The following is a 14,680-nucleotide window of genomic DNA, read 5'->3' as shown; positions in this document are numbered from 1 at the left end:
GGGTCGGTCGTCGGTGGCTTCTTGGTGACCCGCATCTTCCTGGGAGGAGTTCAGTTTCAGTTGCCTCCCCGCCTCGGATGATTAGCGCCGGCCAGCTGGAAATTGGGGGCGGTTCCGTTTCGTTCATGATTAGGAGCTGAGTTATAGATAGATAGATGTTCTTGTCAGGTTAGGTGGGTAGCCCTGACGGCCTGCTGTCGCGCTCCGTTGTGAGTAACCGGTGTACGACACGACACTGGGCTGGCCTATGACGAGGGAGTAAACGCGAGAACGAATCTGAGACCCTGCAGGGCTGCAGGAACCAGGAAGTCGTGAGGCGCATTTCAGTTGCTGCTGTGACGAGCGCTCGCTGGGCACCCAAGACCAAGAGGCTACCCAAGACGTTGGTCGATTTGTTTATTGTTCAGGCATTGCCTGTACGATCGACGGGCAGATTCGGGAGGCAACGATCTGCGGCGCTTAAGATATTGCTGCCGGTGACGGGCGTTTGTTTGGTGGTTACGCGCTACCACGTCCTGGCCATTACCTTGTTTCTTTCCGCGGCAGAACTACGCTGGTGGGCGGTGGCCACTTGCCGCTCGGCTAGTGGAGCGGAACGCGGCGGCGGCCGGCGGCAGGACCGCATGAAGAAGGCGTCGGGAACAGCCTTCATCACCCGGTGACTTGGAGTGTAAAACACGGGCCATCCATTAGGAACTCGTGATGGGGAGGAGGGATGGGCCGTGGTGCTCCGAGTGGTGATGAAGTGAGGCGCAAGCCGGAGCGGGGTCGGTTGCGCGTGCGCTAGCTCCTGATCTCCCACGAGGCATGTGCCGGAGGGCGGAGGCAATCCGATGACGCTGGGGGTGAACCTGCCGGCCACGGGCCACCTCCGCCGCCCAGCCTGCCGATGCGGGAAACGCGTGGAATGAGCTGAAGCTGAACAACTGAAACCCCAGTGAGCACGGGGCATCGTGCAGCTTACTTCACCGCTCCTCGGTCCGCACCGACACGCCTGCTGGCCAGCACTCTCTCAAGACCCCAATTGTGACTTGAGCGGTCACGGTTGCTGAATCAAAGCGCCCTTTGCTGGTCCCTCCTCCTTATACTCATCCAGCAAGGCGCACGGAAAAGTGAAAACTAACAGACTGAAATCGACGCGCATTATTAGGCATGCAAGTGATTGCGGTGAGGTGCGGAGTACATGACATCTGGGAATCACGTAGTGAAATGGCCAGAGATGCAAGTAAAGACCCGGAACTCCGGTGAACATCCTCTTGAGTCCTTTAACCAAAACCTGCTTTGTGGACTAGCAGCAGCAATGGGAAATCCATCCACCAAATTATCCAAAAGATCGCATTGCACACCTGCAAATAGTCGGCGTGCAACAGCGGGGCCCAAGCCCCCGTACAGAGCTGTAAGGAGATGCACCGCCAGCAAGCAACTCCAGCAGTGATCACTCCGCTACCGATCCCTAAAGAGCGCGACACTATATAAACAGAGTTTACGAACGCACTCAAAATCGCTTTTCACATGGACCTTTTTCACAAGCATCATCTATTTCCACGCAGCAACCTATCTATCGGAAGTAAATGGAGATAAGAGGAATGTCGATGTCCTTCCCTTTGTCATCCTCACAAGCAACGACGACATCCAGATGCTTCCTGTATTCTGGGACGTCAACCTTTGCCACCTCCTTGGCAACATCCGCAATCTTCCTGCTCAATCGATCCTTGTGCCTTGGGAACATTGTGTTGTACAGCAACGATGTGCCGCAGGAGACACTGTAAGCGCTCAGGCCCTTGTCACTTAACCACTTCAGTAGCTCTGCAACTGTGATGTCACCCTTGATAGACCATCGATCCCATACGGTCCACCTCATACCTTTATGCTTGATCACAGTGGGTGGAAGAGGTTCAGATTTGGTGAGCATCGGTAGCGCCAGGTTAGAAAATGTATTGTGGTAGTCTTCGACTGGGTGCCCACCGGCCAGAACCTTGTAAAGCTCAAGGCACACAAGTCCTGTGGCCATGGCTGTTGAAGTTGCAATAGCCGGGATGATCCTTCCAGCAATAAACTTCGCCTTCAGCCTGTCGACCTCTTGGATGCCGTAGTTCCTTGCGCGCATATTTGCGAGGCCAGCAATCAAGTCCATGTGGAAATTTGTATCATCATCCTGTAACAGGAACGGAACATGTATAAGCAGAATTAAGATACCAAAACAATCAACTGCTAAAGTTTTGATTACTTTTGTTTTCATACAGCTATATATCTTAAGCATTTATCCTATATTGGATTTTAAGTTTCAACGGGAATGCCCATATATACAATAATGTGGCTTTTCAAGACTTAAGCTTTAACAGAATTGGCAGCACACAATTTTTCTCAGTTGTATCATGAAAAGGAAACAGAAACAAATATGGAAGATTTAAGTAACCGAAGAACACGCTGTCAAGATCTCTCAGAGCTCTCATTTTCTCAAAGAACTGCTAACTGACCTTTTTCTCTCTGGCAGTGTGGTGGCAGGTTATGAAGGAATACTACTAGCAAGGAGTCACAAAACTGATATGCTATTAACTTTTGTAATCCAGTCACAGAAGAAAAGTAATGTGACCCCACAGCAGAATCTTTGTTAATCTTTAGTTCTTATCAGGTCAGAACTTACTTATTGACTCATATTTTAAACAATATGCAGGTGCTTCCAAATTGAAAATGTTTGCAAATGAGTTTGTTCTTCAACAGCAGGGGAAAAGGCTAAAACATAGGGTTTTAACCTTAAAACGGCAGAAAGAAGCTTTTGAAAGGCTAACCTTCTCAAAATGAATAGGTTTCAATCGGAATCCTGGAGGTAGTTTCTTGGCAGATGCTTCCAACTTGGCTAAAAGGTCTTCAATAACAGCGGCATCATCAACTGAGGCACTGGAGATGTTATTGGCCTTTTCATCTGTCTCAATCTTAACCCCACTCTTTGGCTTAAATTCAGGTACGTAAACTTTACTGATTGCATCGATCAGATTAGTAGTGCTCTTTGCCCAGTCAGGTACAGTGATTCCAAAAGACACTGCTCTCAATATGGAAGCGGCCATTATAAACTGAACGTGTGATAAATCCGTAGTTGAAAATTCCAGCGGGCGAGGGAAACGCTTTGGAGCAGACCAGAAAGGGGCTCCCGTGCTAGTGGCGGCATCTTCAGGAAATGTGAATGTTAGCTGCTTCACACGATTAGAGAAGTAATCTTCAAATCTGGGGAAAAAGAAGGATATTAGATGGCACCTAAAATGAGCACCCTTCCTAGTAGTCCTATAGGTTTCGATGATACATTCAACAAAATTAGTTAAACTTTGAATAAGGAAAGATGGCATGACATAGACCAAGAGAAACAAAGAATGGTTGAATTCACAAATAACAAACAAACTGGGGAGATAAATCATACTTCAGTCTTGCCCAGGTTATGCAATCTTCAAATCTTTCACAGCGCTCCTTCTCAAGGCATTCACGTACACGCTCAAGCAATTCTCTGGCCTGAGCATCACCAGCCTTTTTCATGGCAGCAGCATATTGCGTAGGATTAGACAGAAAAGAGTTGACTTCATTTGGAGTTTTATCTAGCAGACCCTCAAATTCTGAGCGAGCCCATGTCACACAATGGTCAATATTGTGCGGAAATGAATGGACTGTGCACATGGGTGCCTGCTTCTCAGGAGGGTCTTGTGAAGCCCCATAATTTTCAGTAAGGTGAGGAATTACCATTTGTGTATTACATTTAGTACCCAACGTTCCAGATTCCAAGAGTGGTTTCTGGAAGTATAAGCATCTCATGTCCATGTACATCCTAGCATTAACATTATCAAGTGCATTGATGACAACATCAAGGCCCTCCCAGAATGCATCATGGAACACATGCTCGGTCTCTGGACAAGCACGATTCTGGAGAGCATCAATGTGAAGGCAGGAATTGATAGCACTAGCTGCTGTAGCTGCAACTGTAGATTTAGCCTGTCCAATATTCCAATCACGAAACAGAAATTGGCTGCTCAAGTTACTTTTCTCAATGACATCATCATCTGTTATAGTTAGTTTCCCTTTACGGCTGCAAGATACTCCCATTAAAGCCAGGTTCTTCAGGAATTCGCATCCAAGAGCACCAGATCCCACAACAAAGACATTGGCATCTCGCAGCTTTTTTTGAAGCCTAGAGCCAAAAACAGAAATCTGAGCATCATAGCGGCTATTCAATGGCTTCAAGTCTTTAGGGTCCAATTGATGGGTTGGCAGAGATTCAACCGAATCCAAGTAGAAGAACTGACAAAGATAACTTTCTTGTCAGATAACAACAGAATAGAGAAGCATAGAATATCTTGTAATCCATAACAGTTACCTGGTACAGTGGCTGAAATTTTCCAGAACATGCCTTCACAACTTCTTGACCAACAATTCCACCAAAAATAGCAGCCATTGGGTTCAGGACAGCTCTAGAACCACTTGCAAAAAGCCGCAGCAACTTCTCATCAAGCTTACCTTCAATCTTGTAATCAATTGTGGCTTCATTGAAAGAAGCAGTGAACTCCACAATCCTTTGGCCATCCTGGGCACAACCAACAGCAGGGAAACGTCCAAACTCTTTCCTAAATTTATCCAAAGCTAGGAATGCAAAATGAAGCAGAGGTGGGCGGTCAAACTTCAAACAATCACTCAGAGGGAAATTGCCAGGTTCTCTAATAGAATCTCTCAAACTCTTAAATTCTACAACCATTTGTTCTTTCACCTGCATAACAATTCCACCTTTTGTATAGATGCCAAAGTTATTTGTATCCTCCTCGATGCAGAACGAATATGGTCTTGAACGTATTATCTTCCTTGGCTTGCCATCATTCAGTTCAATCATTCCCTGGACCTCTGAGAAAACAACAAGATCACCTTCCTGGAAATCAAGGCGCTCATCATCAATACAGTACACCGTTGCAGGATTGTCATTGCTGATTGATGCAATTATGCCAGTATGCGGATCTTCACCATCAAAATCATGAACAGCGAACTCAGGCCCAAAGTCACAAAAGACACTACCAAAAAGACCACGGACTTCTGTTTTGATAAAGGAAATTGGCGGCTGGTGGCTGCGACAATAATCATCGAATTGAAACGCCTTGTCCAGACTAATGTCAGTGAAAACAGCCACCTGAAAATCAGAAAGTGTAAGTATGATAACTGTATGATGACTTCACAGAGTTACGTTGACGATTTGTGATACAAGACTTGAACACTGCAGCAATACATTCAGTGATGCTACCAAACATGTCATTATCATTAAATAGATTGTATTGGAGGGAAACTTTATCACTTTAATCTGAACATATAGGCTTAAGTCATATGATGTTACTAATCGGAGGTTGCGATTGTGGTGTCACTTAAAGATTTCCAAATTTATTGACTGTGGAAAGTTATCAAGATGCTAGCAGGCCCACAGAGCAAGATATCAATATACAAGGTTGGTTAAGGGGTTCTGCAGTAGAATAACCAACCAACTTCTTTCACAAAGTAGGCTTAAGTCATGGATGCATCTGATAGCATGGAAGCACATCTGTGGTATAAGCAAACCCTACACAAACTTGCAATTGGCAAAGAGATAACATACAGATTTGCACTAATTCAATTTAACTCCAGGTTTCAGTAATTTTTATTTCAAGCAAATAAATTCAACTAGGCCCCACAAAAGGAAATCATTTGGCACTATGAGCACGATGACACTCGGATACAAAAGAAAAAATTACTCATAATCATAGGATCAGATACTGTAATCAAATAGAGAATATGAGCAGAAACATTAAAGATCATCATATCAAAGGCCAGGATGGATTAGCCTGTTACTACCAACACCAGGAATTAACCTGAACACATTTATAACGTCATACACTTCAAAAAGGGATCTCAAATAAAATAGTTTCTCAACCATGATTATGCTACCTATCACTGGATAGGAATGAAGACAACATAACAAGAAGTAACAAATTTTAACACAGTGGAGAACTAGCAGACCTGGAACTTTGAAAGGTGCTCGGTGGTCAATTCTTCTGTTAAAGCAGATATATCGACAGCATTGTTAAGTTCTTGAAGCTTTGCAGCACAAGCAACAGCCCTGTTCTTCCCAATGTCATCCTCAGATAGAAAGAAATTGCCCGATAGGTCCCACATTTCCACATTTCCCGCATCATGTAGGGTGACAGACTTAACACCAGCCAGAGCAAGATTCTTTGCTGTTGAAAGGTTATTAATTCCAAAGATCATTTGTCCAGATAACATATATACTAATAAATCATAGTTTGATTAGCAATTATACCATACCAATAAAACAAGAAGGCATGGTAGCATTAGAATTTGACATGATAAAATAAATAGCTGTCTCTTAAATAATTACAAATTACTGGCTCAAACAGGAAAAAAAATCCTTATGCCCCTGTGCTGACAGGAGATAGAGGGGGTGATCTAAATCATAACAACTTGAGGGGTGAAAGAAATACACACATGAGAGGCGGTGAGTTTGGCTACTCACTACTCATACATGTATCATATAATGAAGAGAACCTTTACATGTCTCTGCCACAAAATAACGCAAATATGTACATAATTAGCAGAAAAATGGTCACAACTTGAACGGAGCAGAAATGAATAAGGGCATAAGACCGCCAGTCTGTTTGCGTGTGCATGCCAATTATATGCAAGTATTCAAAGTGTATTTCACAATTAAGCAAATGAGCCTCTACACATACTGCATTGCCTAGAAACATGGGGACACCAAAATATCACAGGTTGCAAACAACATGTAAAAACATGAGAGCAGCTAGAATGCTAGATAGACAGGAATTTTTTTGCGGGAGCACCAATATTAGAACAGGAAATTAATAAACGTACGAATCAGAAATTAGAAGGGGCACGCACCGATCTCAGCTCCAAGCCCGTTCAGACCGGAGATGAGCACGTTGGACGCGAACAGCCGCCGCATCGTCTCCCTCCCGTACACGGCAAGCTGCCTGCTGTGCAGGTCCTCATCGATCTCCGCCACCCCGCTCATATTGCCGCTCCCCCCGCCGCCGCCCGCCTCCTCCCCGGCCACCATCGCCCCTGCCCCAACAGCCGATTCCCCTGCCCAGCCTTCTTCACGACCCCGTCGCTGCTGTCCTCAACTCCCTCCGCTCTCTTCGTCGGAAGCATATAGTGAAAACTCCTGCACCGCGCAACAACAAAGACATCAACGGCGAATCAAATGCCCAAAACCCCCACCCCAAAACCCCAGGAATGGTGATCGGGGAACACGGATCGAATCATCGGAACGAATCGAGTCGACGAGGGAGCTTACGGCTTTACCGGTGGGGGCGATCGGAGCGGCGGCTAGGGTTCGCGCGGCGGTCGCGGCCTCGAGGCTCGAGGGCGGCGGGTCGCCTCTTCCTTCGGCTTGGAGGCTAAGCTGATGAGATGGAGGTACTTATACAACAGTGGCGGGCGGCGGAGGGGGGGGAGGGGGTATGCGGGCAAGGTGGCGACGCCGTGACGGTGGATGCCGGTGGCGTGGTTGAGCTGGCGAGATGGAGGGATTCGAGCGATCCTGGCCGTTCGTTGTTGAGAGTGACGGATGTGAATTCTGTAGATTGTCTCGACGGACGGTCGCTTTTGGGCAACGATGTGTGGACAGGTCCGCCCGAGGCATCACGCATTCACGCTGCTGAGCTGGACGGGTGAAATGCCGGATTTTTAGAGGGTTTGCCGCCAAAATTTGGTAGCCAACCAAATAGTAACTTTGGCATGTCAATATTTTGGCATCAAACCAATCAGGCTCTTCCTCTGTGTTTCTCTCTAAGCATGCTTTTGGTTCATAGGATAGCTTAGGATGGAGCCATTGGAAATTCGATCCTATACCAGCATTTGGATGGATGCAAAGGATATAAGTGTATCCCAGAACATGAATATACTTTGAAGATTTGGGACGAATCCGTTCAGTTCCATCACTCTCTAGCCAAACACACGCTAATAAGATGTGCTGAGCTGGAAAGATGCAAAGATGTAAAATCGCATTGTAACTACATTTGACATATGAGTTTGGAAAGAACTTTATACTAAGGGCTTGTTTGGCTCCATCATGTTAAAGTTTAACACCTATCACATCAGATGTTTGATGCTAATTAGAAGTATTAAATATAGACTAATTACAAAACTAATTGCACAGTTGGAGTGTAATTCGCGAGACGAATCTATTAAGTCTAATTAGTCCATGATTTGACAATGTGGTGCTACAATAACCATTTGCTAATGGTGGATTAATTAGGCTTAATAGATTCGTCTCGCGAATTAGCACAGGGTTCTGTAATTAATTTTATAGTTAGCTCATGTTTAGTTCTTCTAATTAGCATCCAAACATTCGATATGACACTGTTAAAGTTTAGCACCTCGTATCCAAACACCCCTTAAAGGAGAAGAATTTTATAGTTTATATCCATAATTTTACTAATGGTTGACAAGGTAACAATGCCATGGCTAGTTACCGTATCTAGTGATAAGGTACAGTTAGAGATCAAGTTTTATTGATAGTGGATTTTTACGTGGTCCATCTCCTAAAAATTTATGGAGAAAAAACACTCCTAATTAAGTCATGTTCCGATAGCATAGATGTGAGTGTTTTCTCAACCTCTAAAGATACCTAATGCCGATACTTAAAACTGGTGAGGCACGCTCCATTTTTCCCCTTCACAACATTTACTGCCATAATACAAGATTATTGTTGAATACTTGCCCACAATTTTAATTCTTATGCCCCCTGCCTTGAAAGCTAGAGGGAAAAGAAACTCTGTTGCCACTAGCTTGTGAGCTTTTTGCCCAATTTTGATGTTGTCCTGCGAAACTAGTAACCCTAGCCCGCAAACCTAAAGTACATTATCTATAAAATTCGAGATAGGTTTTGATTTTTAACACTCACTCTGTTTCCTACCATATTCACTGTGAAACATGTAGAAATAATAGTTGCAACATCGATGCTTAACTAGTGCAACATATGTCGAGCGTCCGATTTTTTTAAGGTTTCAGACGCATTACCGTTTTTAAAAAGCTAAAGTAACATGGTTTTCTTTTTTATAGAAACGTGTAAATTTTATTAACCACAGAGTACAGCACAGTTGAGTCACTGGCCCTAAAATTTTCATCTTAAATGGTTGGCTCGGTCGTAGAAAAAACACAAGCAGAAGATGTAACAAAAACTATGCTGAATTTTCCATTACCCGACCAGGGGCGCATTGTTAGGAGGGGCTCATATCTGATTTCCACGATCCAGATAAGAGTAGTAACTTTAAGGCTCATTAGGCTCATAATAGAAAATTAACTCAACAATTAGATTCAACATTTTTTAAAACTTAAATCAACGTCTACAAAGAGTGCATTCAACATTTTGTAAAATATTGATCAACATTTTGAAAAAAATATCACGTTCAACATTTCTTGCTACCTAGTTTAACATTTTGAAAGATTGAATTTAATATTTTTCTAAACCTAATTCAACATTTCAAACCATCATTTTTAACTGCTTCTTCTTCCTCGTGGCGGTGGGAGACTGGGAGCTCCGGTGGCGGCGCGCGGGCCAGCGCGCCAAGGGCGGCGGTGGGCGCGGCCGGCAGCGCGCCGGGGGCAGCGGCCACGGCCAACGGCGCGCGAGGCCGGGCCGCCAAGGGGCGGCGGTACATGCACCGGCGGCGCGTAGGTCCGGCGGAGAACGAGGGTGGCGCGGGGACGCTCGGCCCCGGCGGCCGGCGGCGTCGAGGTCGGGGTCGGGGGCGGCGGCGGCACAGGAGGAGTTAGGGTTGGAGGAAGGGCGCGAGGTGCATCCGACGGACCATGTTATGCGCACGAATCCCAAAAAAAACAATGGAAGTTGGGTAAGAAAAAACTTTCCGGAAGCTGTGTAGGTTCCCCGTTGTCAGAAGGCCGAACCCGACGTACACATAAACCCTACAAAATGAGCCCACATAAAGCCCAATAGTTTCACACTCTGAAGCCCACGAAGGCACGAACGACGCAGAGAGTGGCAGAGACTCTCCCCTCCGGCCCCCTCACCAGTCACCACTTCGCCGGTTCGCCCTCCTCTCCATCTCCTTCCCCTTCCCCCTTCTCGTCTGGGTCTGCCGTCTGCCCGTCCCGCTGCCCCCACCTCCTCCCCCAGATCTCCAAGGCCAGGAGCCCCCGGGACCCTCCCGCGCCCGTAGCGATGTCGGCGAGCAGCACGCCCGTGGACGCATCGGGGGAGCCGATCCCGACGTCGTCGGTGCTGATGGCGGCGTCCAAGCACATCGCGGTCCGGTGCCGCCCGGAGAACGTCGCCTTCCTCAACTGCAAGAAGAATGACCCCAACCCCGATAAGTGCCTCGAGAAGGGGCGCCAGGTCACGCGCTGCGTCCTCAGCCTGTGAGTTCGCTTGCCAAGTTCTCTTTCTATCCTCCCTGCTTGCGCTCCGTCCGATCCCACTCCTGCCCGATTACGATTGGAATCCGGGCTCGTAAAATGTTGCTTCCATCGTGCTGTTCGTTACGGTTCAATTTGTTAGCGAAGGTGCGCTCGATGCGGTTAATTTTTGTGCCCGATTTTGTTAGTTTGTAGTGAGCGAGAGGCTCTGGGTTTGTGATGTTTATTAGTGGGCGCTATCAGATACAAGTTGGTGATTGTCAGGCTTATCAATAAGGCTGTACTGAGCTGGGGATGTATCAGTAGCTGCATTTCCCAGTTATTCACTGTCAGATTATGCACAGTATATCAGTGATGTTGCAGGTGAACAGCTAATTGGCAATGGGTATGTGGTAGCTGAGTGTGTGCTCTTGGTTATCAGGGTACCCAGCAGTTGAGTGATCATGCAATCTTCTGCTGAGGTTGTGATAACCAGTAGTATTTCCTGAGAAACATGTGAAGAAACTTCGCATCTTAAGCAAATATGCTATGCAGAGCTATGAGACTTTTTTGTAGCAGCCAATGGATATAGAAAATTATGAATTATGATCGCATGATACAATGCTAGAGTCATGGTTGTGCGATTACATTGGTGGGGATAAATTGGTGAGGTGGCATAGATTAGGCAGTGCACTATTAAACCGGTGATTTTGCAATTGTTAGATAGCTCATTTTGGCTTTAGAGTCATCCATATAAAATGAACAAATGGTTCCATACCTTTATTTCTTGGTTAGTTTTTTTTTTCAAACAAGAATCCTCCTTTGCAACCAATAAATTACTGTGATCTCCTTAGTTGATAGGAAATCTTCACTCGCATGATACCTGTTTAAGTATTTAGTTTTAACTTTATCTGCATTTTTGTTGGTTCTGATTTGTATCATTTATGTGTATCGGATTGTTCTGGGATAGGGTGATAGGTATTGATTCTGCTATGCTCATTTTCTTCAACAAAATTGCATGAACCATATGGTCTGTGTCCTTTTTCCTTTCATTTAGTGACCATCAACTTATTAATTCTAATCGTATGGATCCTAGGGACAAAACAGTGATTCGTGAAGCCCCAAACATAGCCAAGATTGATAAAGCTGCCTCTAACATAACTAATAGAGAATGTAAGTGATGGTACAATGCTTAAGTTCATACATAGTCTTCACAACTGAAATACAGATACTTGCTATCTGTCATAGCCTCATAGGTTATCTTGCAGTGGTTAGTTCAGTGTTACCCCAAACTGGAAATGTGGGTAGCGAGAACCTACTGCTGCAAGTTGTGTCACAACACGTTCTCTTCTACTAGTAGGCTGGGAACTACCCTACTTTGTAAATCTTCCATTTAACTGCTTTGTATTTTGCTCTTGAGTAAGCTGACTAAAAGTAACCAGTTAGTGCCATAACATTTTCTGTTTGCAGCTAAGACCACATTTCTCCCCATTTGCTGATGTGGGTTGCATGTGTTAAAGTTTGATCCACCCTCTAGTCTTATGCAATTAGAATGTTCTGTTGAGGCCAGAGGATCATCATGCGTGTGTGGCATATCCATAAATTGATCAACTGAATTTACTCGTCATATCCTCAAAGTAGTGGTGAAAAAAATACATGTAATGCCAGCAAGTGATTCAGGGAAGCAAAGGAGTAACGAAATTTACTTGATTATGACATTGCGTTTAAGGAGTGGAGATGCTGGTAACACTACTTCAACACTAGTGCTAACATGCATGGTCGCATCTCCCAAGATGTTAGGACATGTTCTTCACAAGTATCCAGTAGTAAAACTATAACACGATGTGCAATGGAGGAATTGTTGGTTTTTGCCCAACTTTATACCTTTTTTCTCTACACTGTGTTGGCGGTGAAAACAAATGAGTTAAGTATCCAGTAGAGTTTCATTCAGCCTTGTCACACATGATTTTAAAATAAAAAGAATTAGTGACGTCAACCTGGTTTGAAATTTACTCGTTATGTTTATTTTACCTGTCAAAATGAGTCCATTATAGTTTGGCAAATTTGTCGAGTAGAAGAATGAAGTTGTTGAATTGGTGATGCCATACTTCCATTCCACGTGCCTTTTTTTTAGGGGCTTCTTGAGCATTGTGGTCAGGGAGTTAATTATATAGTTTACATAGGACAGAGTTAGAACAGGAAAGTACATTGTCTGTGTTGACATTGTGGCTTGTATTATTTGAGATCTACCATATCCTGGGGGCATATGGCATTCTTTGAAGCTTGAAAAGATTCATGATATGCACTGAATAAGTACATGCCTACAATATGACAACTGACACCCATTGAGGCTGACCAATGGGTCCTGGATTCACATGTCAGTATGTGCTTTTGCTAATTCTTATTTAGTAATTGGTAGCATATAAGCCTGTCTTTTTACCCAAGAAGCCACCCAGGAAGTTTTTTTGTTTAATCTGGGAGGTGGTTAGGATTTAGGAGAGGAAGATCCATTCAGCGGTAGTGCATCCTTTTTCCCCCCTTGCGATTCCGAAATCGGAGGTTATGTTCCTTTTTGCTCCTATTTTGTGCTTCTCATATGAATGCAGACCGGTGTCCAATGTTTTAGCTGTCTTTTTTTAGTGGAGTTACTTGTATGATCCTATGCTTCATTATCAGCCCTGTTTATTTGAACAATGTGGTTTCCATTAAGCTTATAACTCTTTGTTAAGTAGCATTTGTCCCTAGGTTGTAGCACCCTGCATTTCTTGTTTAACATGGTTTTCTTGAGCAATTTCTATTAAGCTTATCACTTTGGTACTTCTTGTACCGTTTTGACTGACCGTGTTTTCATTCACAGGTTGAAAGAACTTCACCAGAAGTGTCCCAAGGAGATGGACGCTTATGCCGGTTGCATGTATTACTACACCAATGAATTCGACTTTTGTCGTAAGGAGCAGCAAGCTTTTGAGGAGGCCTGCCCCATATCCGAGTAGATCATTCAGAATTTTACTTCCAGTGATCTTCGCGAATAAGGAGAAAAGCCAACAAACCGAGTTCATGATCTCCCATGTTTGTTGTCCTTATGGAATTTTTACTGGTGGATGAATAGCACGCCCTGGAGCTATTCACCCCGCTTGTCTCGCTCTCAATATTTTTCAAACTTGAATCGATTCAGCCCATCAGTCGTAGGCTCTAAAATGATGATGATGGTTTCACTTGTTGTGATTCACAAATTACATTTGGCGGACTTGCCGTTATTTTCTGCCCGAGTGTGTTAACCTGATAATATGATCTTGGAGAAAGTCCATTTTACTTTCCTCATCTATCCACTTTGTCCACCTAATCCTCTGAACAAAATTTAGGCTCACTTTACCCCTAATTAGATTTCATTTGGTTCAATCTATCCCCAATTAGATTTCTCTCTTTTTTTTCTCCGTGCATGAGTTAAAATTTTGAGTCCAAATTTTGTGAGCGGATACAAAACATGATGCCTCATCTATCCACTTTGTCCACCTAATCCCCTGAACAAAATTTAGGCTCACTTTACCCCTAATTAGATTTTATTTGGTCCAATCTATCCCCAATTAGATTTCTCTTTTTTTTCCTCCGTGCCTTATACAAAATATGATGCCTTGTGTTAAAAATTTATACTAAGATTTTTTTCAAGGTTATTTTCATAGGTTAGGAATATTTAGTATGAAATTGATCTTAGCTGTATGAAAAGTAATCATGAAAAAAAAATTGCTAATGTATTTTTCTAACATAGAGTACCATGTTGTAAGTCATGAAATTAAAATTCAACTCGTACGCAAAGAAACAAGAAAAGAGGAATATAATTAGGGGGTAGATTGGACCTAATGAAATAGTCGAGGGGAGTAAATGAATCTAAATTTTACTTTGGGGGTTAAATGAACAAAATAAATAGGTGAGAGGAGTAAAATGGACTTTTTCTATGATCTCTCTCACAGCTATGTACTGCACCCCACATCACACTGCCTCAGATCTGAATGGTCTGTGCCGAGTATCATTCTCTCTTTGTCAGAGTGCAGGCGATAGGCGCTGCAGCCGGCGACCTGCCGTTTTGTAGCAGGTGATTGATTGCTTTCTGCTGCCAACGCACGGGCGCAGGCATGGGCTATTGGGCTCCGAGAGAGAAGGCGTCACTGCGTTTCAGGCTTTCAGCGAGGGCTGCGTGAGGATATGATGGCTGCAGAAGATTATATGATTCGAAGGTACTGACTGGTGCGTCCATGCGGTTGAACTTTTATTACTCACTGGCATTTCTGTA

At 44.2% G+C, this 14,680-nt stretch overlaps 2 protein-coding genes across 4 annotated transcripts; one reads left to right on the top strand and one right to left on the bottom strand.

Moving 5' to 3' along the window:
* Positions 1–1,220: 1,220 nt before the first annotated feature.
* On the bottom strand, positions 1,221–7,494 carry LOC101779341 (ubiquitin-activating enzyme E1 3). 3 transcript variants are annotated; one of them, XM_012842809.3, is made up of 7 exons: positions 7,339–7,494; positions 6,913–7,198; positions 6,013–6,230; positions 4,358–5,155; positions 3,413–4,281; positions 2,790–3,222; positions 1,221–2,155 (listed from the first exon to the last, which is right to left on the bottom strand). In XM_012842809.3, exons 2-7 carry the CDS (start codon positions 7,088–7,090, stop codon positions 1,559–1,561), a joined length of 3,093 nt encoding a protein of 1,030 aa, XP_012698263.1. In that variant the 5' UTR covers positions 7,091–7,198; positions 7,339–7,494; the 3' UTR covers positions 1,221–1,558. The 3 variants fall into 3 exon arrangements, with proteins under 3 accessions (XP_012698263.1, XP_022678806.1, XP_022678807.1); XM_022823071.1 differs by having other exon boundaries at positions 7,331–7,479; XM_022823072.1 differs by lacking the exon at positions 7,339–7,494 and having other exon boundaries at positions 6,013–6,570; positions 6,913–7,051.
* A 2,511-nt stretch (positions 7,495–10,005) lies between these two features.
* On the top strand, positions 10,006–13,713 carry LOC101779731 (NADH dehydrogenase [ubiquinone] 1 alpha subcomplex subunit 8-B). The gene is made up of 2 exons (XM_004984813.2): positions 10,006–10,416; positions 13,250–13,713. Exons 1-2 carry the CDS (start codon positions 10,220–10,222, stop codon positions 13,383–13,385), a joined length of 333 nt encoding a protein of 110 aa, XP_004984870.1. The 5' UTR covers positions 10,006–10,219; the 3' UTR covers positions 13,386–13,713.
* Positions 13,714–14,680: the final 967 nt, after the last annotated feature.

Source organism: Setaria italica, chromosome IX (genome assembly GCF_000263155.2).
Source record: "Setaria italica strain Yugu1 chromosome IX, Setaria_italica_v2.0, whole genome shotgun sequence".
Lineage (NCBI taxonomy): Eukaryota > Viridiplantae > Streptophyta > Magnoliopsida > Poales > Poaceae > Setaria > Setaria italica.
This window is presented reverse-complemented; position numbering and strand designations above follow the sequence as displayed.

Bases quoted from the DNA above. Each gene is read 5' to 3' on its own strand.
- LOC101779341 (XM_012842809.3), bottom strand. From the start codon at position 7,090: ATGGTGGCCGGGGAGGAGGCGGGCGGCGGCGGGGGGAGCGGCAATATG. The intron at 5,156-6,012 runs GTCTGCTAGTTC...TCTGATTTTCAG, and splicing joins AGCACCTTTCAAAGTTCCAG to GTGGCTGTTTTCACTGACAT. The intron at 4,282-4,357 runs GTAACTGTTATG...TATCTTTGTCAG, and splicing joins AATTTCAGCCACTGTACCAG to TTCTTCTACTTGGATTCGGT.
- LOC101779731 (XM_004984813.2), top strand. From the start codon at position 10,220: ATGTCGGCGAGCAGCACGCCCGTGGACGCATCGGGGGAGCCGATCCCG. The intron at 10,417-13,249 runs GTGAGTTCGCTT...TTTCATTCACAG, and splicing joins ACGCGCTGCGTCCTCAGCCT to GTTGAAAGAACTTCACCAGA.